The 26293-nt window shown below is 37.1% G+C and overlaps 4 protein-coding genes across 4 annotated transcripts; 3 read left to right on the top strand and 1 right to left on the bottom strand.

The window, feature by feature from the left end:
* The first annotated feature begins 735 nt into the window (after positions 1-735).
* LOC103430770 (uncharacterized) lies at positions 736-2666 on the top strand. Its single transcript, XM_008368914.4, has 4 exons — positions 736-1021; positions 1147-1198; positions 1314-1381; positions 2042-2666. Exons 1-4 carry the CDS (start codon positions 878-880, stop codon positions 2609-2611), a joined length of 834 nt encoding a protein of 277 aa, XP_008367136.2. The 5' UTR covers positions 736-877; the 3' UTR covers positions 2612-2666.
* Positions 2667-3545: 879 nt separating this feature from the next.
* On the bottom strand, positions 3546-8310 carry LOC103452852 (pumilio homolog 24-like). The gene is made up of 17 exons (XM_008392389.4): positions 7780-8310; positions 7604-7657; positions 7250-7311; positions 7064-7145; positions 6852-6975; positions 6622-6705; positions 6388-6502; positions 6158-6308; positions 5926-6039; positions 5749-5820; positions 5521-5571; positions 5331-5381; positions 5102-5209; positions 4821-5006; positions 4621-4695; positions 4202-4461; positions 3546-3866 (listed from the first exon to the last, which is right to left on the bottom strand). The coding sequence occupies exons 1-17, from the start codon at positions 8014-8016 to the stop codon at positions 3728-3730; spliced, it is 1965 nt and encodes a 654-aa protein (XP_008390611.2). The 5' UTR covers positions 8017-8310; the 3' UTR covers positions 3546-3727.
* Positions 8311-9841: 1531 nt separating this feature from the next.
* LOC103452851 (topless-related protein 2-like) lies at positions 9842-17327 on the top strand. The gene is made up of 25 exons (XM_008392388.4): positions 9842-10229; positions 10323-10502; positions 10625-10738; positions 10881-11039; positions 11156-11330; positions 11425-11554; positions 11993-12108; positions 12234-12369; positions 12498-12607; positions 12826-12895; positions 12975-13048; positions 13138-13233; positions 13316-13408; positions 13817-13944; positions 14049-14283; positions 14394-14552; positions 14670-14765; positions 15009-15209; positions 15285-15395; positions 15524-15700; positions 15826-15954; positions 16045-16140; positions 16224-16406; positions 16488-16663; positions 16924-17327. Exons 1-25 carry the CDS (start codon positions 10150-10152, stop codon positions 17117-17119), a joined length of 3420 nt encoding a protein of 1139 aa, XP_008390610.2. The 5' UTR covers positions 9842-10149; the 3' UTR covers positions 17120-17327.
* A 4768-nt stretch (positions 17328-22095) lies between these two features.
* Positions 22096-24946, top strand: LOC103452850 (probable polygalacturonase). Its single transcript, XM_008392386.4, has 6 exons — positions 22096-22412; positions 22806-23123; positions 23237-23357; positions 23447-23621; positions 23729-23799; positions 24017-24946. The coding sequence occupies exons 1-6, from the start codon at positions 22224-22226 to the stop codon at positions 24688-24690; spliced, it is 1548 nt and encodes a 515-aa protein (XP_008390608.2). The 5' UTR covers positions 22096-22223; the 3' UTR covers positions 24691-24946.
* The last annotated feature ends 1347 nt before the right edge of the window (positions 24947-26293 follow it).

The raw sequence follows: 26293 nt of genomic DNA, 5'->3' as shown, positions 1-26293 counted from the left end.
CTAACTCTTAATCTCAAGGAAAGATGTAAATTGTTTTGAAACGGACAATTTTCACCTTAAAGTTCTCTCTTTAATCTATCGATACAAATTTAAAAAAAAAAAATTTAAAAAAAAAAAAAAAAAAAATGCAAATAACATCTCAAGATTTTGCAATTTTACCACCTGAAGCAAAAACTGTTTACATGTTTGTAAATTCTAATAGTGATGATGCCACAAGAGTTGATAAAAATACATTTGCATCTCCAATTTTACATCTTTGCATTGGAGTTACCATGATCCCTGTCTTTTCAACTAGTTCTTATAATTAGATACATGGATCATATTGTCCTACATATATGTTCATTAAACATCTTATATTTTTGGTTGAGATTTTAATTTCATTCATACACGATTAATTTAAAGTGGTCATATTCAAATATTCAATCAATATTTCCATTTTTTTCTTCTCCCAAAAAAAAAAAAATCAAATACATTATTGGAAATAAATATACCATTTAATTACAAGGTAGCAAAAACAACAAAATATATATACCATATAGTAAAAATCTCAACAATCAGATATGGGAAGAAAAACAACAAAATATATGTACCAATTCCTTTTGATTTAAATTTGAACCTCAAATACTAAGCTAAGGAAAATACGGAAAGGACCATACCACCTCAAAATTGATCCACGTGGCAAGATTATCGGACGACCCCTTCTTATTCCCTCGCTTTGCCACCAACTGATATCCACTTTCAAAATTCACACCCGCAAATTTTGCTCATTTTTCTTAACCGCTCCACCTCCCTCCCTCTCTCTCTCCAACCCCAACACAACAATTCAATTTCAAGCATTTTCTCTTTCTTTTCCATTTTCTCCGTTGGAGAGAAAAAAATGGGGCAGGATTCTGATTTGAAATCCCAGCTGGTGACTGAGATTTGCTCCGTTTCCGCGCGCGCCATTGCCTGCTCTCACCGGCATGGCGGCGGCAGCAGCCCTGTTCATTCGTCTTTCGTCGATTGGTATCGCCTCCTTCGAGTACGTTTTCTTGCACCTTTTGGATTCAAAATGTGAACCCATTTTGGGATTCTTCTTCTTTCTTCCCTTGTTTTATAAATTTCGAGATTGCTTGTAAATGTTTGTGGGAATTTGGAAATTCATAGGTGGAGGAAAATGCTGGCGCGGATGTTATAAGAAAGAGATATCATGAACTTGGTAGGTTTTTGTTGGTAGGTTTTGGGCAAAAAGATTGGCATTTTACATATTTCCAAGATATCAGGTATTATTGCTTGATTGGTAATATTGGTTGGGATTATTATTTCTTGTGCAGCTTTACAACTTCATCCAGATAAGAACAAACACCCAAAAGCTGAAATTGCATTCAAGCTTGTTTCTGAGGTTAGAATGGTTCTCCTTACAATTTCCACCATTTTGATTGTGTGTTGTTACTCTATAACCATATTGCACCCCTGTCCACTACAATAATGAAAACTTTGGGACCTTGGTTAGTGATTTCCAAACTCGCTTTTCCTTTTAATGCACTCTTCTACGTTGTTTTTTCCGTCTTTAGATTGAATAAATTAAAGAGGAATGGACAAAAAAGGAGAAGCGCAAAAGGAGCAAACGAGATTGTGAAATCACCTCTTAAATAACACTATCATTGCATCACTCTCCTCATATAGTACTATTGTTATAACAAATTGGCAATACGACAACGTATTGATATTTTATTTGTTTCATATCAAACTATTTAAGAGTATTTGCTACCGATATAATGAGACAGTATGGACAACATATCGAGATCATATCAATATAAGGAGACTATTTGCTATAGTCTATTTGACAGCAATTTCCTAAAGCTTTATGTTGGTAATATTATGCCTCACTTTAATTGGGGTACAACCGTACAAGCACTTTGGTGAAGGGTGAGTCCCATGTGACAACCTGACAGCACAGATTGGACGCCCAACAACATATTCATGTGTTATGGTGTGACCGCATTCAATTTCAATTTATGAACTAACTCAAATTTCTGATTTTTTTTTAATTGTTTTGCAGGCATATTCATGTCTCTCAGATGATGCAAAAAGAAGAGTTTTTGACTTGGAGAGATGGAGGAGGTTCTGCTCTGAGTGTGGCACAATCACCTACACAACAACCCACCACAACTCCCCAAGCACTGCCAATCCCAATCCTTCTTCACATCACAAGCCTTACAATCCCACAAATTCAAGGCCTTGCAAAGTAACCAAGGGACTGAAAGATGTCAGAAACAGATTCAGAGAGGAGGTAAGGGTGATAGAAAGCTGCTTGAAGGCCAATGCAGCTGCAGGAACACCAGGAAAGCAATCCTCCTCCTCACTATTTACTCCACCTGCTGCTTTTGATGCGTTTCAGAGCAGGTTCCCAAGGGAATCCCCTGTCTTCAACCCATCTGACCATAAGGTTCAGGGATACCCTCATCTTCGGGCTCGAATTTACGAGAAGCCGAAGAACTTTTGGCAGTTGAGAACTGGGCATCATGTACTCAATTATGAGCAGGGTAGAGGTAGTTATGATTCTCCAGTGTTTGAGGTCAGATCGGATAGTGGGATGTTTAAGAGTAGGTCTACTTGTGTTCGTTCATGACTGATTGATTGATTAATTGGAAAAAGATGACAGGCCTCTTTTTAGGCTCATTCAACTTTTTCTTCCTGCATTGTTTTGATTGCTAGATGATTGGTTTCTGTTTTCGATTCGACAAATAGTCTACGCTGAATTAATCTAAATTGTGAGAAAGAGATTATGAAATTGCGCAATTATAGAAACTAACGAGGACAGGGGTCGCTAGGTCATAAAAGCTCTTATTTTACGACGATAGAGACGATTGCTTCCTAATCACCTAATGATAAACCTAACCCAAACCATAGAGCTCCAGGCAAATATGAAGCGGATGGATACAAGTAATGCCTTGGAATGAAAGACAATTCCGAATCCGCTTCAGTGACGGGTGAGGCGGTAAGGCTTCCTGCACCTATGTAGTCTAGATTAAATTCATAAAGGCCAACGGCAAGCTAGTATAAAAGTGGTAGAATTATTCCAAGTATTTGATTCTTCCCCCAACTAAAGAGATCTTGGCGGAATTGCTACGTGTGAAATTGAGCACAATTTTATCGTTTCTCTTCCTTTCTCTCCTCTATAGAAAGAGAGGATGAAACATGGCGTGGTGTATTCGATCATCTGGTCAGCAAGACGTACGTAAGATCTCCCCCAAAGCGGAGATTGTGCTCTACCTAACTTGAGTGCAAGACATTTCAAGGATCTCATGAGAAATAGTAGGTAAGAAGTTGATTGTGTATAGAGTATTTGGTTTTCGTTGTCAAGCATCATGATCTAGCAACATTGCCTATCAACCAAATAAGCATCACGTAATGCGCTCGTAACTCAAACTGATTAATGCCCGAAGTTGTGTGTTTGAATCCAACCTTCCTAACATCGCTTGAATAAAAGAAAATAAGCATCTCAAATAGTAGCCCTCCCAATATGTTGAACGCACAACAATAACTCGCTAATCAGAGCCAAATTGTGTAAAAGTTTGAGATTGTACCAACCACATTACAAACTGTATAAATATAAGGTGGATTCTACAAAATTTTAAGCTGGCCTTTAACTACGTTCAGTCAAAAGAGTTACGCTGAAGGCAGGCTGCCGGAACGGAGTTGGTGTCACTTAGTGTTTCAGCTCAGGGACTTTACCACAATTTCCTCATTCTTTCTTTCCGGTAACTACTTTTGGCTCAGGAACTTTGAGAATGCCACCATCTATCAACTTCTTCAACTCTTTATTTGCCAGTTGATTGACCTTAGAGTCCGAAGATTCTAAGAATGCAGCAATCACCTTCCCACTGCAATCCCAGAGAAAGAAAAAAATAAATTAGATAAAACGACCCCGATAACTACAAATCTTATACAAAAACACTTCACGAGCTCAGAGAAAAAACACGAAAGTAATGCTCTAATTGATTCGTAGTTGTGAAATCCTCCTCTCACTATCATGTTGGTTGGGTTTTTTTTCCCCTAAAATGTTGAGTTTGAAATGTTTTTCTCTAAAGTGTAATATTATCGAGACTTGGGCGTGAAAAGTTGAAGAAAAGAAAATTACAACTACGTACAAAAGAAAGAATCACATGCTTTCTTATGCACATATCATAATACAGGGAAACAAGACAAAGAGGCTGACCTGTGACCTTGGGCCCACAAATCACACTTTCCTTTAAGTGCCTTGTTCCACAAAGTGGAAGCAAATGTGGGGCAGTCCAAGATTAGTTTTCTAATGGTCCGACTGGAATGGAAATTTTCAAGGATGTGTTCCTCTTTTGAGTCCTCTTCGGATTCTTGGGATTTAGGTTCTGCGACAAGAGATGCTATAGCTTCATATAGTTCATTCAACTTGTCATCCAAAGTTGGGTGGAGAATGCCACCAGCACCCCCAGTTGCAACCTGCAAAGCATTCAAACGCAAGAACACACGGAAGTGTTGAAAATTCTCAAACATTTCAGAATGCACATTTGACAAGCAAAGCACGGGAATTGGATGGAATGCTAAAACGTTTTCCATGGTTAATATATCTGCATTAAATGGAACTAGTGAAATAGGTACCTCATATATGACTTCTTTGCCAAAATTTGATCTAAGTAATTCCCCTGCACTTGTAATGCATACATCAACTAGCTTCTGCAAGGCATACCCGATCAAAGTCAATGTCTTAGTATAAAAGACGGTCAAGTTTAATTTAAATCAATTTCACTAATAATGTCTATGTTCAAATTGGAATCTGTTTTGTATTAAAAGCAACAAACCTCGGCCAACCCACTCTGGACTAACAACTCTTGCCTTCGAACGGCAGGATCCTTTTTTCCTCCCTCAACTGAGTGGAGGCCATCATCATGATTCATATCGGCTTCATCCAATTCCAAATCACTATTGGCCTCTTCACCAGATTTGTTAACCTTTGAAGATTTTGTTTCAGAATTGTCTGGTTCAACCTGAGAATACATAGAAACAGAGTAAGTTCTCATGCATAACGAATTACTGGCCACATACATTTCTATTTTCTACAAAAAGAGAATATGAAATCTACCTTGTTGGAAAGTGAAGGGATAGACAAACTGAGGGAAGCCAGGTCATCAGGAGTCAAATAACGTGAACAATTTGGATGAAGTAGCTGCAGTAATGGGCGCCTTCCATTCTGAAAGATTGCAATAGAAAAACATCTTTTAGGAATGTAGAGAATAGTTGAAATAGGACCACTAGAGACTGTAGATATGAAAACTTGATCAAGCCTTTATGCAGTAGAAAGAAATGACAACCTTATCGAGAACAAGATCCTTTAGGTTTTCTTGAAGCTCATTAATGACAACCTGTAATAAATAGTATCTGAATTAGAGAGGTTCACCAGAAATCTGTATATACCACAACCCCCTCCACCCCCCAGTGAAAAAAATAAATAAATAAATAAATAAAACCCTATCTGCAACAAACACCACAAGAAAAGCAAACCTTTGTAGTAAGCTTTGTGTCATCAACAGTTGAAACAAGGCAAACAAGCACCTGGGAAGTACAGAATTCATTCATTTTCAGATATGCAAAATATTAGAGTAAGCTGTATGAAGACAACTTAAACAATACAAAAAGAAGTATCAAAATAAAAAAAATTAATACACAATATCACACATAAGTGCTAAAGTAACATACAGGAAAAATAATAATAAAGTCTCCTAAGCTTACCATGCTTCCACCTTGATCAAGAGCTATTTTATGAACGTGGCCTTTCATTCCTTTAATTATCTTCTTTCTTTCCTAAAAACAAGTCATAAAATTAAAAGATAATGTAGATTAGTAGCCAAAATTCCAACACATTTAGTCAACTGACATCAATTTGCACTTGATATGATAACAATCTACCTTTGAACTGCCATGCTTGACACAGAGCATCCCAACCTTGGATCCATCCCTTGTGTGGATCACCCGAACAAGAAGTGGACCCGACAACTGTTTAATTACATCTGTGGCAGAGAACTTAAAACAAAAAACTAGATGTTTAGAAAGGAGAGACAAAATGACAAGTAAAGGCCTATATCGTAATTGTAGGCAAGATTCAGAAAATGATAATTTGCAATTAATATCTAAACCACACCTGCTCAGCTATTGTGAAGTACTCTATCAACACCCTGTGTACTATAGAGTGATCAATTATTCCTTTCTCTAAAATTGGTTGAATCACTGAAGTCATGTGCCGGAAGACTGAAGATTTCTGCAGATCTAGCTTTGAAATTATATCTAGTAACCTGAATTTGATACAAAGTGCAATGAGAATGTGATAACATTACATTCATGTAAAATGAATATACACAGCTCTTCCTTTACCTGCCCTCATTCTTCGAGACCAAGTCCTTAAACAACTGAAGCTCTGTAGAATATAGTTCCACCAAAAGCTCTTGCTTTTGAGTTGCATTTCCCAATTGGTATGCGTGCTCAACGACTATATGAGGATTTAGAAAAGTAGTAATAATATTATAACCGCTTAGAGAGTAATAAGGGAAACAAAAAAGGTTGGTTGGATATTGTATCTCCAAGTACTGCAGAGAGCATCTAACATACCTACAGAACCAACCATGTGACGAAGAAGGGAAGCAACATGTCCTCGGAGAGAGGAGATAAATGCCGCTAGCTGCTTTTTGGAGGCTGCCAAATAAAGCATAGGTAACAACTTAATAATTTCTCAGAAAACAAAAGGGTGTGCGCTACCAATGATATTCAAACTATAATAGTTTTGTATGAAAGTCAAAGAGTACAACTTTCTACATATCTACTTCCAAGCTCAACCTTACCATTGTCTAACATTTTGGTCACCAGATGAACAGCATATGTGTTGCATGCAAGAGTTAGAAGATGTGGCTGAAGCTCCTCAAAAACCGCATCCTTTTCCGCTTGTGAACAGTACTTAACGCAAGTCTAAGGTAAAAGGAGCACATAAGTACAGGCTGCTAAAAGAAAACAAGGACTTAAAACTTCAAATCATTTGATAAATGAAGATAAAAACCTGCAGAACACGAGAAGACACATGGGAACTTGCGATTTCAGGAATTTTCCCCTTCATTTTCTCTAACGCTTCACTCACCAACCTTACCAAAGTTCATAGATAACAAGAATAAGTAAATGAAGAACATGGCTTTACAGAGAGATGATTGAGGTAGAATTGCAATAGAACTCGTTTCAAACTACATACTTGGATCGATCTTCTTTGGATATATTTCGTTGCCGCATCTTCTCCCACAGATGTGCAAGCTCCTATGAAAATAAGGGGCAAAAAACAAGGTTCATCCCATTGCCACAATAAGCTCGTAGTTCGAGCATTTAAATGGGATTAACGACGCATGAATTAACGAGGCGGTACTAGTTTCGAACGCCTGGTGCACATTTTTGAATGTAATCATAAAAGGCCAAGTTTCATCAACCGATTAACATTCAAATTATGTCGCACAAGCACCACCAATACCTAATGATATTTTCCTTTCCCTATTAATCATTTGCAAATTGAAATGCTTATAAAAAGAAAAAAATTGGAGTGAACAAAACTCACTTGCTCTAAATTGTAATGACGCTTCCGCTTCTTCTTCCTAGCCTCCGCAAGTTCCTGCAACAATAGCCGCAAATCAAAATTGTTGATTTACCTTTAAAAAACAAAACTTCAGCAACATATTCTTATTGCAGGAATCAAAAATCCCAATTTCTTTGTTAAATTGATCAGATATCGACCTTGGCCCGGAGGCGGCCCTCTCGCTTCGACAGCGGAACTTGTTTCTCATGATCGAGTCCTGGTTCTCGGGGCTTGAAAGGTTTGGAGGGTTTCTTGAAGTCGGTGCTACGCGGATTTGAGGGCTTGGAGTCGAGGAGCTTGGTCTTCTTGGAAGAGGAGCTGTGGGTCTCCGGCTTATTGCCTGGGATTTGCTTCCTCTTCTTCGGCGAGCTCTTCTCCTGCTTCTTGGCCGCCATTGGAGTACTCTGGAGCTCTCAAATTCTCCTCTGTCTTGCGTTCTATTGAAGGGTTTTTTCGGGATTTTTTGAAAAGTAACCATATTTTAGACCCCATATAGAATTATAGCCACCATTTTAGTTTTTTTATAATTATAACCAAAACTTGATGTAAAAGTACTAATATACCCTTAATGACAAAAAAAATCCCCATTACTCTTAACCATGAAAAAACAACAATTAATTGAGATCTTAAAGCATAAAAGACGTAGCCTCTTGAATACTACTCGGTGCCCCTTACTCTCGAACCCCTCCATTTCCTACACTCTTTTTTAATCTATATATATATATATATATGTGTGTATGTGTGTATGTATGTATGTATGTATGTATATAGATATAGAGTAGATATAGATATTCACATATTGCTGTTAAATTAAGGGTATATTATGAAAAATTGGCAAATGGTGCTCATCTGGTTTAAGGTGAGAAACCAAAAGGTTGCGAGAGAGTTTAAAGCAGTTTTTGTTGTGAGAAACCCTAATATTAAGGGTACATTAATACTTTTACATCAAATTTTGGTTAGAATTATTATAAAACTAAAATAGTGGCTATAATTATATATAGGGTCTAAAATATGGTTACTTTTCCAGATTCGGGTATGGGCCGAGACGGGTTTGCTTGAACAGTACGTGGGTTTCCGGGCTCGCAAAGTTGTGAATTTAGAAAAATTAATTATTACCTGAACTTATTTTTTTCTTACAAAAAAATGTTTGGGCTAAAATAAGAGAAGTTTTTTTTTTTTTTTTTTTGAGTACCTATCTACTTTGTATAACGACATGCGATATGTGTAACAGTGTTCTGGGCACACTAAAATTCTCTCTTAGAATAAGGAGTTAAAGAAATCAAATTAATCCAGCTATCATTCGAAACGAGAGAGTCCATGTGTGTAATGCCCATTGGTGTAGATCAATAGTGAGTTGGTATTTGGGGAACCTGGAAATTTTTTTTCTCTCTTAAATACGGCTAATTTTCTGTTTGAAAACTTTAAAAAGAGTGTTATTTGACCATAGCCAAAATTGAAGAAATTTTGTACCAAAAAAAAAGTTGGAGAAATTTTTTATCTTGAACGGAAAACGAGCGTACACCACATGTTTTTATATAAATGATAAAATTTTTTATTCTTTTAAGCTATTAATCTTTTAACATACATATTTCACCATTTATATGTGTGTTATTAATTTTTTAACACATATATTTTATTATTTAAATTATGTACTATTCGGTGTTCCGATCATAATAAATTTTTTTTAAAAATGAGCTAAAATGCATTTAACTTTTCGGGCTTAGCTGGGGATTTGTCCTTTTCGGGGTGGGATGTGATGCCTCATGCTCCGGAAAAAGAAAAAGAAAAAAATATTAAGAAGATGCAATCATGTGTTGCTGGCAAGAGATCCAAGTGGAGGGCTTGCACGCAGACACCCGACAATGAAATGGGATGCGATGGACGTTACCCCGTATATTCAATCCCATTTTATTTTCAGCTTCGATTCCGGAACCCACACTCCCTTTTCAGGACTCCAATCACCTACTCCCATCTCCCACCTCCCACCTCCCACCTCCCACCTCCCACATCTCCCCAACCCATAAAATACCGACACGTGTACGCAACACGTAAAACTTCGGCGACCTAGACTTGGCCTCACGATTGAAGGCGTCGTACCGGATAACAGCCCTAACCAAATGGAATCTCCTCCTTTTACGAATGATGACCCACTGCGCCTCGCAGTTGTCCCTCAGTTCCCCACTCAGTAGATAAGCCAATGTACTTATCACCCATCGGCTTATCAATCGCGCACTTTCAGTGATAACTTATCAGTAATGGCTGATATGTGGGTGCCGAATAAAGTCTTTTTCTCTCTCCTCTTTATCTTTGTCTCCCTTTCTCTCGTTGGTGCTTCTGCACTGTTGTCGTTGAAAGCAAAATCATGGGACCTCAAACCCTAGACCCTTTCCACTCGCCCTAAAAAACCGATTGAAACCACCCCGCCCCCATCCTCCACCCAAAACGCTGCCGTTTCCTCCCATTTCTCCTCCGCCGCGGACGGAAAGATTCGAACTTGAGATTTGAAATCGAGGGGAAGAGAAGCGAAGATGTCGTCCTTGAGCAGAGAACTGGTGTTCCTGATCCTCCAATTTCTGGAGGAAGAGAAGTTCAAGGAGTCCGTACACAGGTGGGCATTTGTTTTTTAGTTTTCAATTTTTGGGGGTTTTTTTATTTAATTTTAGGGGTTTATGGTTTGAAATTTGAATTCGATGGAGCTCAGGCTGGAGCAGGAATCGGGGTACTTCTTCAACATGAAGTACTTTGAGGAGAAGGCGCTGGCTGGAGAGTGGGACGAGGTCGAGAAGTACCTCTCTGGGTTCACCAAGGTCGATGAGAATCGCTACTCGATGAAGATTTTCTTCGAGGTTCGAAAGCAGAAGTATCTCGAGGCGCTCGACAGGTTCCGATTTTGATCACTTCTGTTTCTCTGTGTGTGTCTACATGTATGATTGTTTTATGGAATGTGTTAATTGATTCTGTTTTGGTGATGGGGTCTTTGTTGCAATTTGGAAATGAGGTCAGGAATGACAGAGCTAAGGCTGTTGAGATACTGGTGAAGGATTTGAAAGTGTTCTCGACGTTTAACGAAGATTTGTACAAGGAAATTACGCATCTTTTGACCCTCGAAAACTTTAGGTGAATTATGTTTTAGTTCATTTTTAATGTATATGTAAGTTGGGTTCCATAACATGTTAATGAGTTTATCTGTGGGTTAAAACTCATGGAATTTGGGAACATGAAAAGTGGGGAATAAAACTTTAATTTTAATGTGATGCAGAGAAAATGAGCAGTTATCGAAATATGGTGATACTAAGTCGGCTAGAAGCATAATGCTAGTAGAGCTTAAAAAGTTGATAGAAGCAAATCCGCTTTTCCGAGATAAGCTTGCTTTACCCACTTTGAAGGCTTCACGCTTGCGAACTCTAATTAATCAAAGGTATGCTGGTGTTTGTAATGCCTTTCCACTTTTGAATTTTGTATGAAGACCTTGCAGTCAATATCATTGATTACGGTTTGTAAAAGTTGTGAAGCATTAAATTATGGTTTGTGCAGTCTAAATTGGCAGCACCAGCTGTGCAAGAACCCAAGGCCAAATCCTGATATTAAGACCTTATTCATGGACCACTCGTGTTCTCCAACAAATGGGGCTCGTGCATCCACGCCAGTTACTCTTCCAGTTGCAGCTCTTGCAAAGCCAACTTATGCTCCTCTAGGAGCACATGGTGGAGTATGATCATATCCTTTGTCATAATTTTATCGAATTTCAACTAAGCTGATGTTTTGATATATCAATATGTTTTGTTTGTTACTGTCATGTACAGCCTTTTCCGCCGGCTGCTGCAGCTGCAGCTAATGCAAATTTAGCAGGATGGATGTCGAATGCTAATCCTTCCATGTCTGTGCAATCAGCTGTTGTTGCCGCTTCACCCTTCCCTGTTCAACCCAGTCAAGGTGTGGTTTTCATTCTTCTGAAATTTAGGCTACAACAGCTTAACAAAAGTTGATTTTTTAGATCCAGGTTATTGTTTATTCACTTTCCGTTTTCTTTGTTTCAAACCACAATTTTAATAAGGTGACAATGTAGAATTAAGAAGAAAATATAGTCACTACTTATTTGTGTCAGTAACGAGTAGGGAGGTTAAAGAAACTCTTCTAGATTAGTTCTTTGTGCTGGGTCATTCCACCTGTTTATTGAGCATTATTTGCCTGTTTATTGAGCATTATCATACTAGTAAGAAGAATTAATTCAGTTATCTAATGTCCAACCAGAAGTATTTACTGTTGAGCTTGATTATCATTGTATTGCTTGCTTAAAGTATAAGATAACAGAATATATTTCATATTTTTCAAGCTATTTGGTTATTGACAACAATTTTGCTGCCTGAACAGGTTCTGGTTTAAAGCATCCAAGAACACCCTCAAATGCTCTTGGAATGAGCGAGTATCAAGGCTCAGATCATGAGCAACTAATGAAACGCCTGCGGCCTGCACAATCTGTTGATGAGGTATTATTGGACAGATTAAAGTTTCTGCATAAGTTATGGATACCTCTTTCTTGCATTTTATGGTTCTGCATTTGGATGTTCCACTTTTACGAACTATTATAGAGCTTCCTACTTCATTTATTCAGGTCAGTTATCCTCCCCCTACCCAGCATGCTTCCTGGTCACTAGATGACCTACCGAGGACCGTAGCGTGCACTCTTCGTCAGGGATTCAATGTGATAAGCATGGATTTCCACCCTTCTCATCACACATTACTTGCTGGTAGGTTTTATTTACCGCGTAACATAAATTGTGCTTCACCCGTCTTAGATTGAAAGGGTTGTTGTTAAAGTTTTGCTTTTAAGCAGCTTTAATCTCAAAGCTGACTTAAGATTTATGTTTATAAATAGTTGGATGTAGTAATGGTGAAATTACACTGTGGGAAGTTGGGATACGAGAGAAGCTAGTGACAAAGCCATTCAAAATATGGAATATGACTCCTAGTTCTAATGCAATTCAGGTGTGTATCATTACTCAGTCGGAACCTTAAACATCCTATCAGTATTCTTTATCCCGTCGTTAAAAACATCATATTTATGTGTGCTTAGTAGGTTCCATCTGTTTTCAAAGTAATGGTGTCTTCATGATATTTAGTTAAAGGTTAATATCAGAGGCCTGCACTACTTACGATTATTGAGCATTTACCACTTCTGTAAGTTGACTTTTAGCCTCTTATAGCTTGCTATGGTCAAAGATTCGTCAATGTCTGTAAGCCGTGTATCATGGAATCAAGATGGAAGCTTTATTGGTATGTGGAGCTGCAGTGCATCTCTAGCATAATTTGAATGCATAGTTGGATATAATTATGGGTATTTTTTTGTGTACAGGTGTTGCATTTACCAAACACTTGGTTCATTTGTACGCTTATCAAGGACCAACTGATCTACGGCAACATTTGGAGGTATGTTTTGATTCACTTTGTGCTAATTCAAGATCAAGAAGATATTTTTTGCCGCTTTACACTGATGTTTGGATTTGGTTTTCTTATAGATTGATGCTCACAGTGGCAGTGTGAATGACTTAGCCTTTTCTCATCCAAACAAGCAATTATGTCTTATAACTTGTGGGGAGGATAAGCTGATAAAGGTGGGGGACTAAATATTGCAGCTTTCTGTTTTTGTTTAACTTGATCAATATTAAATGGATTATTTGTTTAAAAACATAATAGGTTTGGGATTTGGCTGGAAGAAATCTATTCAGCTTTGAAGGTCATGAAGCGCCTGTTTACTCAATTTGCCCCCACCAGAAGGAGAATATTCAGGTAAATCATGTCCATTTGCTGAAGTCTGCATATGTGTTATGACCACTTAATGTTACTAGTTCTCAAATGACCGGTTGAATGTGGGTACTCTAATTTTATTTATACGTTACATGGCCTGTTCAGTGGCGCTAGAGTTCATTGTGAATGTTCAAAGAACTAAATAGCTCGAAGTGGTAGACTTTCTCATTTAGTATGATATTGGTTTGTTTACCTTGAAATTCCTTGTTACTTGTACATTTAAATTCTTATATATCCTGTTATGCCAGTGGAATTTCACAAAAGTTCTTATAAGATAACTAATTATGATGATTACTGTTATTATAATAACTAACCGAAAATGAGTGAGACAATGGTGTCACATCAAGCTGCTCTTGCCGTTGTCGTAATTTTACCTTTTTATCTTTGCAGTTCATATTTTCAACTGCTGTTGATGGGAAAATAAAAGCTTGGCTGTATGACAATGTGGGCTCCAGGGTTGACTATGATGCTCCTGGGCAGTGGTGCACCACAATGCTCTACAGTGATGATGGAAATAGGTACACAAGAATGTCCACATGGTTTATGCTATAAATTACCTTTGTCGCATATTTTCTGTTTGTGTGATGATGTATGAGTTATAACTGATCATCTTAAATCTCAGATTATTCTCTTGTGGGACTAGTAAAGATGGTGATTCTTTCCTCGTTGAATGGAATGAAAGTGAAGGGGCAATAAAGAGGACATATACTGGATTCAGAAAAAAATCTTCTGGCGTAGTGCAATTTGATACAACAAAAAATCACTTTTTGGCTGTTGGTGAAGATAATCAGATAAAGTTTTGGGATATGGATAATACAAATGTTCTTACTGGTACAGAAGCTGAGGGTGGACTTCTGGTAAAAGTCCTCATTATTCAGACATCTATTTCCAAACATTATAAGTTGAATAAAAGAATCTATTGTTTTGAGATTTCATTCATTGATTATGAACGTTGGGATTGCTTCAGACTCTTCCCCGCTTGAGATTCAATAAGGAAGGAAATTTGCTTGCTGCTACCACGTCTGACAACGGAATCAAAATTCTTGCTAATGCTGAGGGTCTAAGATCCTTAAGAGCAATTGAAACTCGATCTTATGAAGCATCCAGAGGACCTATTGAGATGAAGGTTCTTATATCTGTTTCCATGATATGCTACCCCTTTCATTCATTTGTACATTTCTGTTTCTAGAAAATTTGATTTGCTCTTTGTTGAGAATTTGATGTGTTCATGTTCCTTGATCAGGTATCTGGTTCTTCCATGGTTCCGAATGTCAACCCAACCATTAATAAAGTGGACCGTTTGGATACAAGCTCTCCTGCCAGACCGACTCATATTCTTGTACGTCATTTAAGTTATATAATTCACATTCAAATTGTTTTGTCATATTTTTTTTTATAACTTAATTATGATTGACTGGTTAGCATCAGCTTGAAAAGCGAAAGTACGATTGTAGCTTGTTAGTACTGAAATGTGGTAGCCATTGTCACCATACTCAGTTTAATATATTAACTAGGTGTATTGTGATTTATCCTTACCCTTATTTCTGCTCTAGCATCTCATTCTGCTGCATATTTGTTGTAGAATGGAGCTGATTCTATGGCAAGAGCTGATTCTATGGCAAGAGCCGATTCTATGGCAAGAGCCGATATGGCAAGAAGCCTGGAAAAGAGAAGCTTAGATGATGTATCTGACAAGATTAAACGTTGGGAACTGGCGGAAATTGTAGATCCCGTTCAGTGTCGAGTGGCTACCATGCCAGAAAGTAAAGATCCTGCTAACAAGGTTGGTTTTGTTTTCTAGTTCCCTCTTTTGTTGTTCATGGATAATTTTATTAAGATGGTCTTACTTTTTTAAAAGGTTGCTCGACTTCTGTACACAAATTCTGGTTCTGGCATTCTGGCTCTCGGTTCAAATGGGGTGCAGAAGCTATGGAAGTGGAGCCGCAATGAGCAAAATCCAAGTGGGAAGGTGATAGTCAACACCCACATGAAATACATATTTCTCTTTTCGTTCAGCTGCATGTATTTCAGTTACATGAACATATAATGTGTTAGTAACTTTCATGAAAATGTATCTGACTTTTTGTGGGTTAAAAGGCCACAGCAAGTGTTGTTCCCCAACATTGGCAACCCAACAGTGGTCTTTTAATGACTAATGATGTCTCAGAAAATGTTGAAGAAGCGGTTCCATGCATTGCACTCTCAAAAAATGACTCTTATGTGATGTCAGCCTGTGGAGGAAAAGTGTCTCTGTTCAATATGATGACTTTTAAGGTAATTTAATGCGTATATAGTGCAGATCTATCCTACAACAGTTTCTATCAACTACTACGGTTTGCATGATTCTGCATGCATTGGAATGACAAGCGTGTTTGGGATGAAAATTTTTTGGTTTGCAGGTAATGACAACTTTCATGCCACCTCCACCAGTGTCAACCTACTTGTCATTTCATCCTCTGGATAATAATATCATAGCAATAGGAATGGAAGATTCAACTATCCACATTTACAATGTTCGACTTGATGAGGTGATTGATTTAAGAATCTCTATATCTATTAACATGTGATTGAATTGCTCTTCTTGATTGCCAATATGAATCGTGCTGCTCTTCTGTTAGGTCAAAGCAAAACTGAAAGGCCACCAGAAGCACATTACTGGTTTAGCATTTTCTGTCAACCTTAAAATCATGGTTTCATCAGGTGCTGATGCTCAAGTATGTGACGGCTCTTCTTCTCCTTTTGATATGCAAGTTAATGTTTACCAGTGATTGGATATGTAAAGAAAATGATTTTGCAGCTATGCTTTTGGAACATGGATACATGGGATAAGAGGAAATCGGTTCCACTTCAGTTGCCCGCTGGAAAGGCGCCTGTCGGTGACACGCATGTGCAATTCTATTCTGATCAAGTCCGATTGTTGGTATACCATGAGACTCAACTAGCATTATATGATGCGGCCAAATCAGAGTGCATTCGGCAGGTAATAGAACTTCTTGGATGAGTTACTTTTGTTTGTGTGCACAACAGATCCCCTCATTTTTTTTTTTTTTAAATATTGCAGTGGACGCCACAAGATCTTCTGCCTGCGCCCATTTCTTGTGCAGCATATTCTTCAAGTAGTCAACTAGTTTATGCGGCATTTACTGATGGTAACATTGGAGTATTTGATGCTGATAGTCTGAAACTAAGATGCCGTATTGCCATGTCGGTGTACTTACCACAAGCATCATCAAACAGGTATTTAGCGCATTGAACTATGACCGGTTTATGAGGCGGCAATCTCATTCTATCAAGCATTATGTCTGATTTACCTAGATTTTCCCCCGTGTTAGTTTGAAAAATGAATTAGTTGAAGTAGAAGGAAGAAAAAGTTGTGCATCACCTCTTGATTAAGTTGAAAAACGAAAAAGAAGAAAAATTTGCCTTCTGTTATCACTAGAACCCTCCGTCGTATAGTTATTGATTATCTAAACTAGTTTCTTCCTGCCCTGCGACAGCCCATCAGTGTACCCGCTGGCTCTTACAGCACATTTGCAGGAGCCGTACCAATTTGCTGTTGGACTGACAGATGGATCTGTTAAAGTTATAGAGCCCTCGGAATCTGAGGGGAAGTGGGGAGTTTTGGTGCCCGTTGATAACGGAACACAGAACGGGTGGACAGCAACATCTTCGAGTAACAATCCAGCATCGTAGCGGCTCCATCTAGCGATTTCTATATCCATTTCCTAGAGTTGATTTGTGTTGTAATTGTATTGTATTCATGTACTACCACAGCAGACTAGTAGGGGGTATGTTATGTGCCTCACCGAATGTGTGAAGCACAGAGAGATCTAAGGTTATAGCAAAAATTCATGTATATTTATATGTTTATCAGATAAATGTGTTTAATTATTTCTTCAAATGTAGTAGTTCCTTTTCCCTCTGCTGCGTTATTACTTTCCCCTTTGCTTTTGCCTACTTATGAATGTCCAATACATAAAAACTGGAAACTTGTATATTTTGAATGAGGGGTTCGAACTCGTTACCTCATGTGCAGGAGCAAAAGTTTTTAACCACCTGAACTACAAATATTTTTGTACTTTCCTTGTATAGAACTCGTTGCATTTAAGAGAATTTAGTCATCAAACAATGACAAAAAATAAATTTATCCAGGTCGTTGGAATTTAATCCAACTTTTTTATTTGTACTATTAGGTCACTATGTGGCATGTGCCTTATAAAACGATCTATAAATGGTTTAACTTGGTAGATCTTGACTTGTAGTTTCATGTCAATTTAATAGGAAGAGACAGCAACCAGTTCCAGTTTACAATTACATTATAATTGAAGAAAAAACAAAAGACAGCCAACGTTGTGGAAGAGATATTTTTAATTATGATGGGAACACAGATAGTATACTATTTATTTTTATGTAAGTAGTGTAAAATTTTACTTTTTAGGTTATTAATTTTTTAACACACATATTTCACCATTTTTATAATCACATATAGTGTACTACCTCATGTATCGATCACACTGAAAAATCTATCGTCTTTAGACTTAAATTAGGTCGGCTAACCTTCACCATAGGGCGCACTGTTTGAAGGGTCCTGATTGGATAGTGGCCAACGATGTGTTCCCATCATGCCATGTGGGTCTTGACCAAATATAATGAACGTTTGACTGGGACAAAAATCTAGTTTGCAGGCCTAGCTAGGGTTATATTTGGCTCCTAAGCAGAGGAACGTGGACGTTTGTTATTTGTCATGCATGGGAATTTATCTGAGTTCCCATTCGATTTGAGTACTGTTTGTTCCTTAGTCGTTGCAGTTGTATCATATATGTACAAAACTTAGACCCCAAGTATTATATGATGTGAGATGCCGTAGCTTGATCATCACAAATAGTTTAGATTTTGCATTTCACGATCATAAGTTAAGTTGTATCAGCATCAGTCGTTTATAAACACGTAACTAATTATTAATTGTTGATGCATTATATAATTTATTGCATACGTCAAAATCATCTTACTGATCGTAACACTACCTTTTTATATTTGTACATTCTTTTGGTGCTTGCTAGTTAATTATTCTAGTAATTTTTTAGTGTCGATCTAGACCTATAGATGGAGCATGGAGTTCGGTGAGGGTTTCAAAATACCAACAAATACCTTTAGTTAAAAAGAGTGCTAAAGAGAAAACAGCTTAATTATATACTAAAAGGTCCCAATAGTAAAAGAATAATTCTAGATACTATCAAATAATGTGTGACCAATTAAATTTGTACTTTAATTCAAATTAGAATTTAACTGATAATCGTAATAAATTTTTTAATAATTTTAATAAAAATTTATATGATGTAGAACGTGTTTTAATGCACAAACTTTGTATGAATGAATTAGCTATATATCAGTCAACTTATTTTAGTACTACACAATAGCATGCATATGTCGCATGCAAAGAGGTTGGTACGACATAAAATGCTGATCTATATCATGAAAATTGATAGTTTTAATGGTAAAACACTTATCTCGAAATGATTCGAGTTAAATTTGATCTTCTATTTTATTAGAATAGAAGAAAGAAGCTAAACATCGACAACCTTTTTGTGTTGCCAACTGTGAACTATATTTCAAAGTCTTCCTTTACCTTTGTTCAATATATACATTTCAAATCTTTAACCTAAAAAAACTGCGGCTGCATGCATGAAGATATTCTCACTGCCCCCACATCGACATTTCCTAAGCTCAACTTTACGGCGACGAAGAAGAATATATGGATGCCTTTTGCCGATCTAGTAAAGCTACAAGATTGGTGCATGTTCTTCTTCTTCTTCTTTATATAAAACTCAGAGACTGAGAAATCTGAAAGTTGGAAATCTTTGGTGCACGTGATTTTTAGATTATTAATTAATTATTTATCAGTTTGGAGATGGGAGATTTGGGAAAAAATAGATCAAAACTTGTAGGTCAAAAAGTTGGACGATCAAACGAGGCAATGCTAAAAAGGGGTCTCTGGGTCATATAGAGAAACCCTAAAGAAGGAACAATAGTAGGGCCACCTTACTCCCTTGGGAGTAATTTGATCTTTATTACAATATGTCTTACAAATGCTACTGCTTTGCCAAAGGAAGAGCATCCTCCGAGCACAAGAGAAAAAGTATGATCATCATAACCAAACTTTTACATTAATTAGATGCTTCCCAATGAAACTTCTCTGACATTTTGTACCTTATTGGACACATTTGAGTGATTTGATCGGATTTGTATCCTCTCCTGAGCAGGGGATCCGAATCATTCTGATCAAATAACATGGACCGTTGGATTTTGATCTAACATCTACAATTATTATAACTTTTAGAGGGCTCCTTGTTTGTAGCCGTTTAATCAAAATCTAACAACCCTTGTTATCTGGTCAGGAGGATTCGAACCCTCTACTCAGGAGAGGATCCAAATCCCATTTAACCAACCATCTTTTATAAATTGTAGAAAAGTTGAAAGTTTCAAGGGTCAATGTCGCACTATTAATCACATCAATACCGTTACAACTTGACTACTTGCATAGCTCGATTGGTTTTGAGTATTATCATAAAAATAAAAATAAATAAAAATCAGTACAGTTAGTAGTTAAACCATTCAATATAAAAAAAAAAATTTAACTTCATACGATTTTCCACAAAAAAATAGGTTTTTAGCTATACATCTGGTGCAAACATGTCTTTGGATCGTGCTAGCTAGACACAAGTTAAACAAGCTTATACAAGCAAGAGGATGTACAACATTATACAACTAAGTTAGACATAAGTAGGTCGTGAACACAATTAGTTATATTTACAAGATTTACAGTCTACTAGTATTTTTCTTCATTTGTAAATAAGAGAACATAAAAATAAATCTCACAAACAATGAGTTCTATACCAAAATATGAATAGTTCATTGTGTAGGTAAAATTCTGTCCCATGATCTTGTTGTATAAATAAAAGAATTGATCATTTATATTATGAAAAAAAACAAAAATAAGCTAATTTTTTTTAAATATACTAAAAAATATCGTTAAAAAAAAAGACTCATAGAATTTCAACGTTTATTTCCTTGATGACAATATTAGCCGGTAAGTTAACAATTAACGTCGATTATAAAGTATGAACACCCACAACTTCATCCGTGTGAACATTTGAAAATTTTGCCCATTTCTAAGCCACCTGGAGATTGAAGACCAAGCTACCAACGAATCAGTAATTTTCACATCACCTTCTACATAATAATATAATTTCATACTTTTTCAGAATTTTTTTTTTTTAACAGACGATATCATTTATACTAAAAAGAAGGAGATGAGTTTTGCCTCATAATAAGCTAGCAATGATGTGGTTCAAACTCGCATTTGGCAAAAATCGAATACAAAATCTCATTTATAAGTAAAGATGAATACCACTAAATCGTAGTATTAAGTGGCAGAATATATTTTCTGAAAACAAAACAAAACAAAATGCACACCGTATTAAAAAATTAAATTAATAAAATGACGTGTCACACAGAAGTTGGGCCCCTTGTGTTTGTGTTATGTTCTGTCGAGTGTCCAGTCGAGTAATTGAGGCCAGGCTAGCACCTTTGCCATGATTGACTTGCGGGCCCCACTCCCCCTCCCCCTCTCCCCTCTCTGCTCTGTCAACCCACATGCGGTCTCAATGCCCCATGCACTCCTTCACTTATTTTTATTCCCTCTCACCCGCCGTCTCACCATTCCTCCCCTACCACCATCCCAAATTCCCTTACCTGGCGCAATATTTTCGTGCAACTCCGGTAATTTTATCACCTCCGATTTTATTTTTGGACTTTTAACTAATCACTTTTCAACAAATGTAAGCAAATAAGGACGCTATTACAAAACTAGATATGCTCAAGCGATTATTTACTTAAATTGTATAGCAATTATTTACTTAAATTTAATATATAAGCTACATTATATTGACGGTTATGCAACTATAAATTACCACGGGTCACAAAATATAGTCTAAAAATATGATTCTATAACATTTTACAATTGAAACTGGTAATTTTTTTGCCACTATTAATTCAATTTTGCAATTCTGTACTTTTAAGTCAAATGCTTAATTTCCTTTTAGACGAATTCAGATGTTTTGGATTTATTTTTTGTGAATGGTGATTTCGATACTAAATTATTAAAGCATAATACTTTGTGTGTTTCAGTCCAATTTTTTTCGCCCTTTAGCGTATAGATTGTTATGGAAAGAATGCTTTTTTTTATTATTATTACATCAAGAATTTACACTAATATATATTAGAAACTGAAAAAGAGTTTGAATACGAAACACTATAATTAAAGGATAATATTACCCATACATTTATTTTTAGTTCGATAACACATTCTTGTTTATTTTTTAATATTGATATTCTTCAATTTATTTGATCCGACTACCAAAAATTAAGAGAATGCATCAAGAATAAAAGTAGGAATGTGAATATGACTACTCTAACTAAAATGATAGCCGGAAATTTATAGTGTTTTTTTTTTTCCTGTGAAAATTACAGTGTCGCAAATGGAGGGCCGTTTCAAACATTCTGTCGGCGAGAGACGTTACTAATCAATTACTAATCATAATTGATTAAGGACGGTAAATATCAATTAGTGGCAATAAATGAGATTATTTTATTCTGATTTGTTTTGCTTCTATGTGCATGCCAGAGCTGGCATTCTGCAGTGTCTGCATTTTCTGCGATCCTTTTTTTACCATGTATTAATTTTCCATTTTCCAATTATAATTATAATTCTAGTTTTTCTTAGCATATATAAGTATTTATGCTTTGTGTCATTCAACAATTAATGCCTGTACACCACCACACGGTTAGAGCAATAAGGCAGCCCTTGCTCCTTGGTTGCTCTGCTTCTTCTTCTTCTTCTTCTTCCTTGTCCTTCTCTGCTCTGCACTTCTACTGCTTTTTGGCCACTCCTGCTGCAGAGAGAGAGCTTTCACTCATGAAGATGCTAGTAAGTACGTTTCTTTTTTCTGGGTTTTTTACTCTCTCTACGTTTCTTTGCCAATCTCGAATCCAAAGTCTTGATTTTTCTGATTTTTTTTTTCTGTCTGGTAAAAAAACAGTTGATCTGTGTGATGTTTGGATTTGATTTTCAATTGGGGTTTGTTTTGTTTTTTTTTAATCTACCTTTGAGTTTAATTATAGTTCACTCTATAGCTTGCATTGATCAACTCATAACCTGTCAAATGTTCTTGAAAAATCCCATGATTGCTGCTGAATTGTTCAAATTCTTGTTATTTGTACTTGTATTTAATTCGATTTATTTGTTTGTCCAATGAATTTGTATTTTTTTCTAAAGTGTTCTGAGAACCAGTGGCTTTTTCTAAATTTCCACCGTTTTCAGGTGGTGCTTCTGCTGCTGCTGGCCGTGAGTAATGCCGTCGAAATTGACGGAGAAGACGATGAGAAACCGTGTGATAATAAACTGACATTAGAGCCAAGGCCGCACAGTGTGTCCATCTTAGAATTTGGCGCTGTCGGAGATGGCAAGACATTGAACACTCTTGCCTTTCAGAATGCCATCTTCTATCTCAAGTCTTTCGCCGATAAGGGCGGTGCTCAGCTCTATGTGCCGCCGGGGAGGTGGCTTACCGGAAGCTTCAACCTCACCAGCCACCTCACACTGTTTTTGGAAAAGGATGCTGTCATTCTTGGATCTCAGGTAATGCTTTACACTGCAATGAGATGCTGGTGAACGCTTCTGATTCTGCGAAATCAGTTGGAGATGCTTTCGTTTCTCGCTTTGTTGAAATGTTTGTGGTATTGCTTGTTTAGGATCCGTCTCATTGGGAAATTGTTGAGCCTTTACCCTCGTACGGTCGAGGGATTGAACTCCCCGGGAGGAGATATCGTAGCTTGATAAATGGTTATATGTTACATGATGTGGTCATAACAGGTATGAAGAATCTCTCTGAATTTCGTTTGCTGCTTTTAACATGTTCTGTATCCGCGCGGCCTAATTATCATTTGCTCATGAATGCATAGGTGATAATGGAACCATCAATGGCCAGGGATCGGTTTGGTGGGATTGGTTTAGCTCCCAATCTCTGAACTACAGCCGCCCGCATCTTGTGGAATTCGTTATGTCTAAATACGTGGTGGTTTCGAACCTCACATTTGTAAATGCTCCCGCTTACAACATCCATCCAGTCTATTGCAGGTCTGTGAGCTAAGGCCACTGATGATTGCGCACTTGTTCTTTCATTTTTATTCATTTTTCGGTTATAGAACATATTAATGTTATATTTATAATTGAATGCAATGCAGTAATGTACATGTTCTCAACATATCTGTATCTGCTCCTCCGGACTCCCCTCATACTGTCGGAATAGTCCCAGGTTTGTGACATCTCTTGACTTCCTGCTGTGAATTTATGTTTAGGTATTGTTCTTATCCCGAAAAAATGGAAGTAGAAATGTTGGATAAAATTTGAGCTCCCTCCCCAGTTTTACAAACATATTTTCTATGTGCATCCTGAATTTTCCGTTGTTGGAAATAACTGAATGTGAAGAAACTTTTCGGCAAAACTCAAACTAATTTTCTCTGGGCTTTCAGATTCTTCTGATACTGTGTGCATAGAAGATTGCATCATTGGCATGGGGTATGATGCCATTGCTCTCAAGAGTGGTTGGGACGAGTACGGTATTGCCTATGGAAGACCTACCACAAATGTACACATCCGGCATGTCACCTTACAATCAGCTACTGGTTCTTCTCTTGCCCTTGGTAGTGAGATGTCCGGTGGCATTTCTAACGTACATGTTGAGCAGGTCCGCCTCCACAACTCCATTAGCGGCATTCAGTTCCGAACAACAAAGGGTAGAGGCGGTTACATCAAAGACATCATCATATCAGATGTCGAAGTAGAAAACATCTACATGGCATTTGGTGCCTCTGGCCAGTTTGGTTCTCATCCTGATGACAAATATGATCCTAACGCTCTCCCTGTTTTGGATCACATCACATTGCAAGACGTGGTTGGCACAAACATCACCATTGCCGGATGCTTCACTGGCATCGAAGAATCACCATTCACTTCTTTCTGTCTATCCAACATCTCCTTATCATTAAATTCAGCTTCGCCCACCACTTGGGATTGTTCATATGTTTCCGGCTCTTCTGAGTCTGTCTTTCCAGAACCATGTTCTGACCTCAATACCTCGTATTCAAATCCTTCCTCCGCCCACATTTCGCTGCTCACCGGGAATGGAAAAGCCGTGGTCTTATGATACCAATTCCGCCAAACTCCGGTTATACTTTTCAGCCAAAATCTACCATTGCCATTCAAAATTAGACCACATTCTTTTAAATAAGACACATATGTTCAGATTACTTGTTTCATCTTCTTCTTTTTCATCCTGTAGATTTGCAGTCTCGCATGTTCTTTTATATTCTGCGGATTATTTGTACAGCTTCATTTCTTCATTCATGTGTAAGCAAATTTTTGGTAGTGATGATGTAAGAGAACTTGGCTTTTTGTTTGTATTTTTCTGTTTAAATTTTCTTACTTTTTTACCCAGAATGCGGGTGCGCGTGGTGTCCTAGTGTGCGAGTTTTTACTATGTTCCGGTGTGTCCTACGCTCAAGAAAATCCCGTTACTGTTAATATTTGCTGTTAGGGAAACATGTCTGGTGAGTCATGGTACGGTAAATTGGTAACTGAGGAAAAAAGTGGAAGTGGGGTTGAAGTAAACAAAAGGGTATTTGTCGCCAAAGTTAAGACAGAAGGGGATGCCCTTTAAGTTTCACGTGGGGACTGTTTTGCCATACTCTAGCTCTATGGGGGTTTGTGTTAAGTCCTTGTTAGTGAATTTCATAAGGAGGCTCGTGGTTTAGGGTTTTGATCGATTGTCGGAATGAGGTAAACGATGTCCAAGGGTTGACCATTGTTATACTTCTCCAAGAAAAATATGGACGGTAAAATAACGTTGTGTGGAGTATACTATAATTGAGTACAGCGAAAGTTCTCTTTTCAACGTTCAAGAAGGTTTAAAGTTTAAATCTCATTATTTCGTAAGCGTTAAATCTAGTTGTATTTTTCTTCCTAGTAAGATCTCTTATTTATATGTTTTATGATCAAAATGTTTCCAAAACCTTAGAATTTTAGTCACTAAATCTGGAGGTTTAAACTTTATTATCACATTTTTTCATGTCACATGAATTCGTAACACGTCAATTCACGAAAATTTGTCTATACCCCTTTTTTTTCTCTATTTTTTTTCTCCAAATCTATACCCCTTTTCACTCTTAGAAAAGAAAAGAAAAACAAGTTTTAAGTTATGTTTGTCTGCCGTAAGTCACAAGTCATAACCATAATACCTAGTACCTGCCAACAAAATTGGTTTACTAAGAATGTAACATGTTTTAGCAATATGATTTGGTCCGAAGCCATAATAATCACAAGTTCAAACACACACTAGTATGTATTTTGGAAAGTAAAATACAAGTATGTTGTGTTATTCTAACTATTTGAAAAAACATCACCTCTCAATTTTGGACGTCCTGTAATTTTAGAGAAATTTTTACACACAATTGTCGTCTCACAATAGCTGATCAACATATCATCATTGGGAATCGACATTGTGAACTATGCAATAATTCCACCCTTCCATAAAGTTATTTTCCCTGTATTTTAAAGATAAAATGGAATTCGGAAGGTATTTTACATGATATATGGCACCTTGCAAGTTGTATGGAATATGTGGAGTTTGTGTTTTCTCATCGAGAAACCAACAAAGCAACGCACGCTGTAGCATCCTTCATGAAATCGGCAAGATATTCCTTTATTTGGGATTGTATTGGTCCTGATTTTCTTTTTAATATTATGCTGAG

This window comes from Malus domestica, chromosome 13, assembly GCF_042453785.1.
Source record: "Malus domestica chromosome 13, GDT2T_hap1".
In the NCBI taxonomy this organism is placed as follows: domain Eukaryota; kingdom Viridiplantae; phylum Streptophyta; class Magnoliopsida; order Rosales; family Rosaceae; genus Malus; species Malus domestica.
The sequence above is the reverse complement of the archived record's forward strand: the minus strand, read 5'-3'. Positions and strand labels throughout refer to the sequence as shown.

Bases quoted from the DNA above. Each gene is read 5' to 3' on its own strand.
- LOC103430770 (XM_008368914.4), top strand. From the start codon at position 878: ATGGGGCAGGATTCTGATTTGAAATCCCAGCTGGTGACTGAGATTTGC. The intron at 1,022-1,146 runs GTACGTTTTCTT...GGAAATTCATAG, and splicing joins ATTGGTATCGCCTCCTTCGA to GTGGAGGAAAATGCTGGCGC. The intron at 1,199-1,313 runs GTAGGTTTTTGT...TTTCTTGTGCAG, and splicing joins AAAGAGATATCATGAACTTG to CTTTACAACTTCATCCAGAT.
- LOC103452852 (XM_008392389.4), bottom strand. From the start codon at position 8,016: ATGGCGGCCAAGAAGCAGGAGAAGAGCTCGCCGAAGAAGAGGAAGCAA. The intron at 7,146-7,249 runs GTATGTAGTTTG...AACTTTGGTAAG, and splicing joins TCCAAAGAAGATCGATCCAA to GTTGGTGAGTGAAGCGTTAG. The intron at 6,706-6,851 runs GTAAGGTTGAGC...TTTATTTGGCAG, and splicing joins GACCAAAATGTTAGACAATG to CCTCCAAAAAGCAGCTAGCG.
- LOC103452851 (XM_008392388.4), top strand. From the start codon at position 10,150: ATGTCGTCCTTGAGCAGAGAACTGGTGTTCCTGATCCTCCAATTTCTG. The intron at 14,766-15,008 runs GTACGTCATTTA...TATTTGTTGTAG, and splicing joins CCAGACCGACTCATATTCTT to AATGGAGCTGATTCTATGGC. The intron at 15,701-15,825 runs GTAATTTAATGC...TTTGGTTTGCAG, and splicing joins TCAATATGATGACTTTTAAG to GTAATGACAACTTTCATGCC.
- LOC103452850 (XM_008392386.4), top strand. From the start codon at position 22,224: ATGCTTTGTGTCATTCAACAATTAATGCCTGTACACCACCACACGGTT. The intron at 22,413-22,805 runs GTAAGTACGTTT...CACCGTTTTCAG, and splicing joins TTTCACTCATGAAGATGCTA to GTGGTGCTTCTGCTGCTGCT. The intron at 23,124-23,236 runs GTAATGCTTTAC...TTGCTTGTTTAG, and splicing joins CTGTCATTCTTGGATCTCAG to GATCCGTCTCATTGGGAAAT.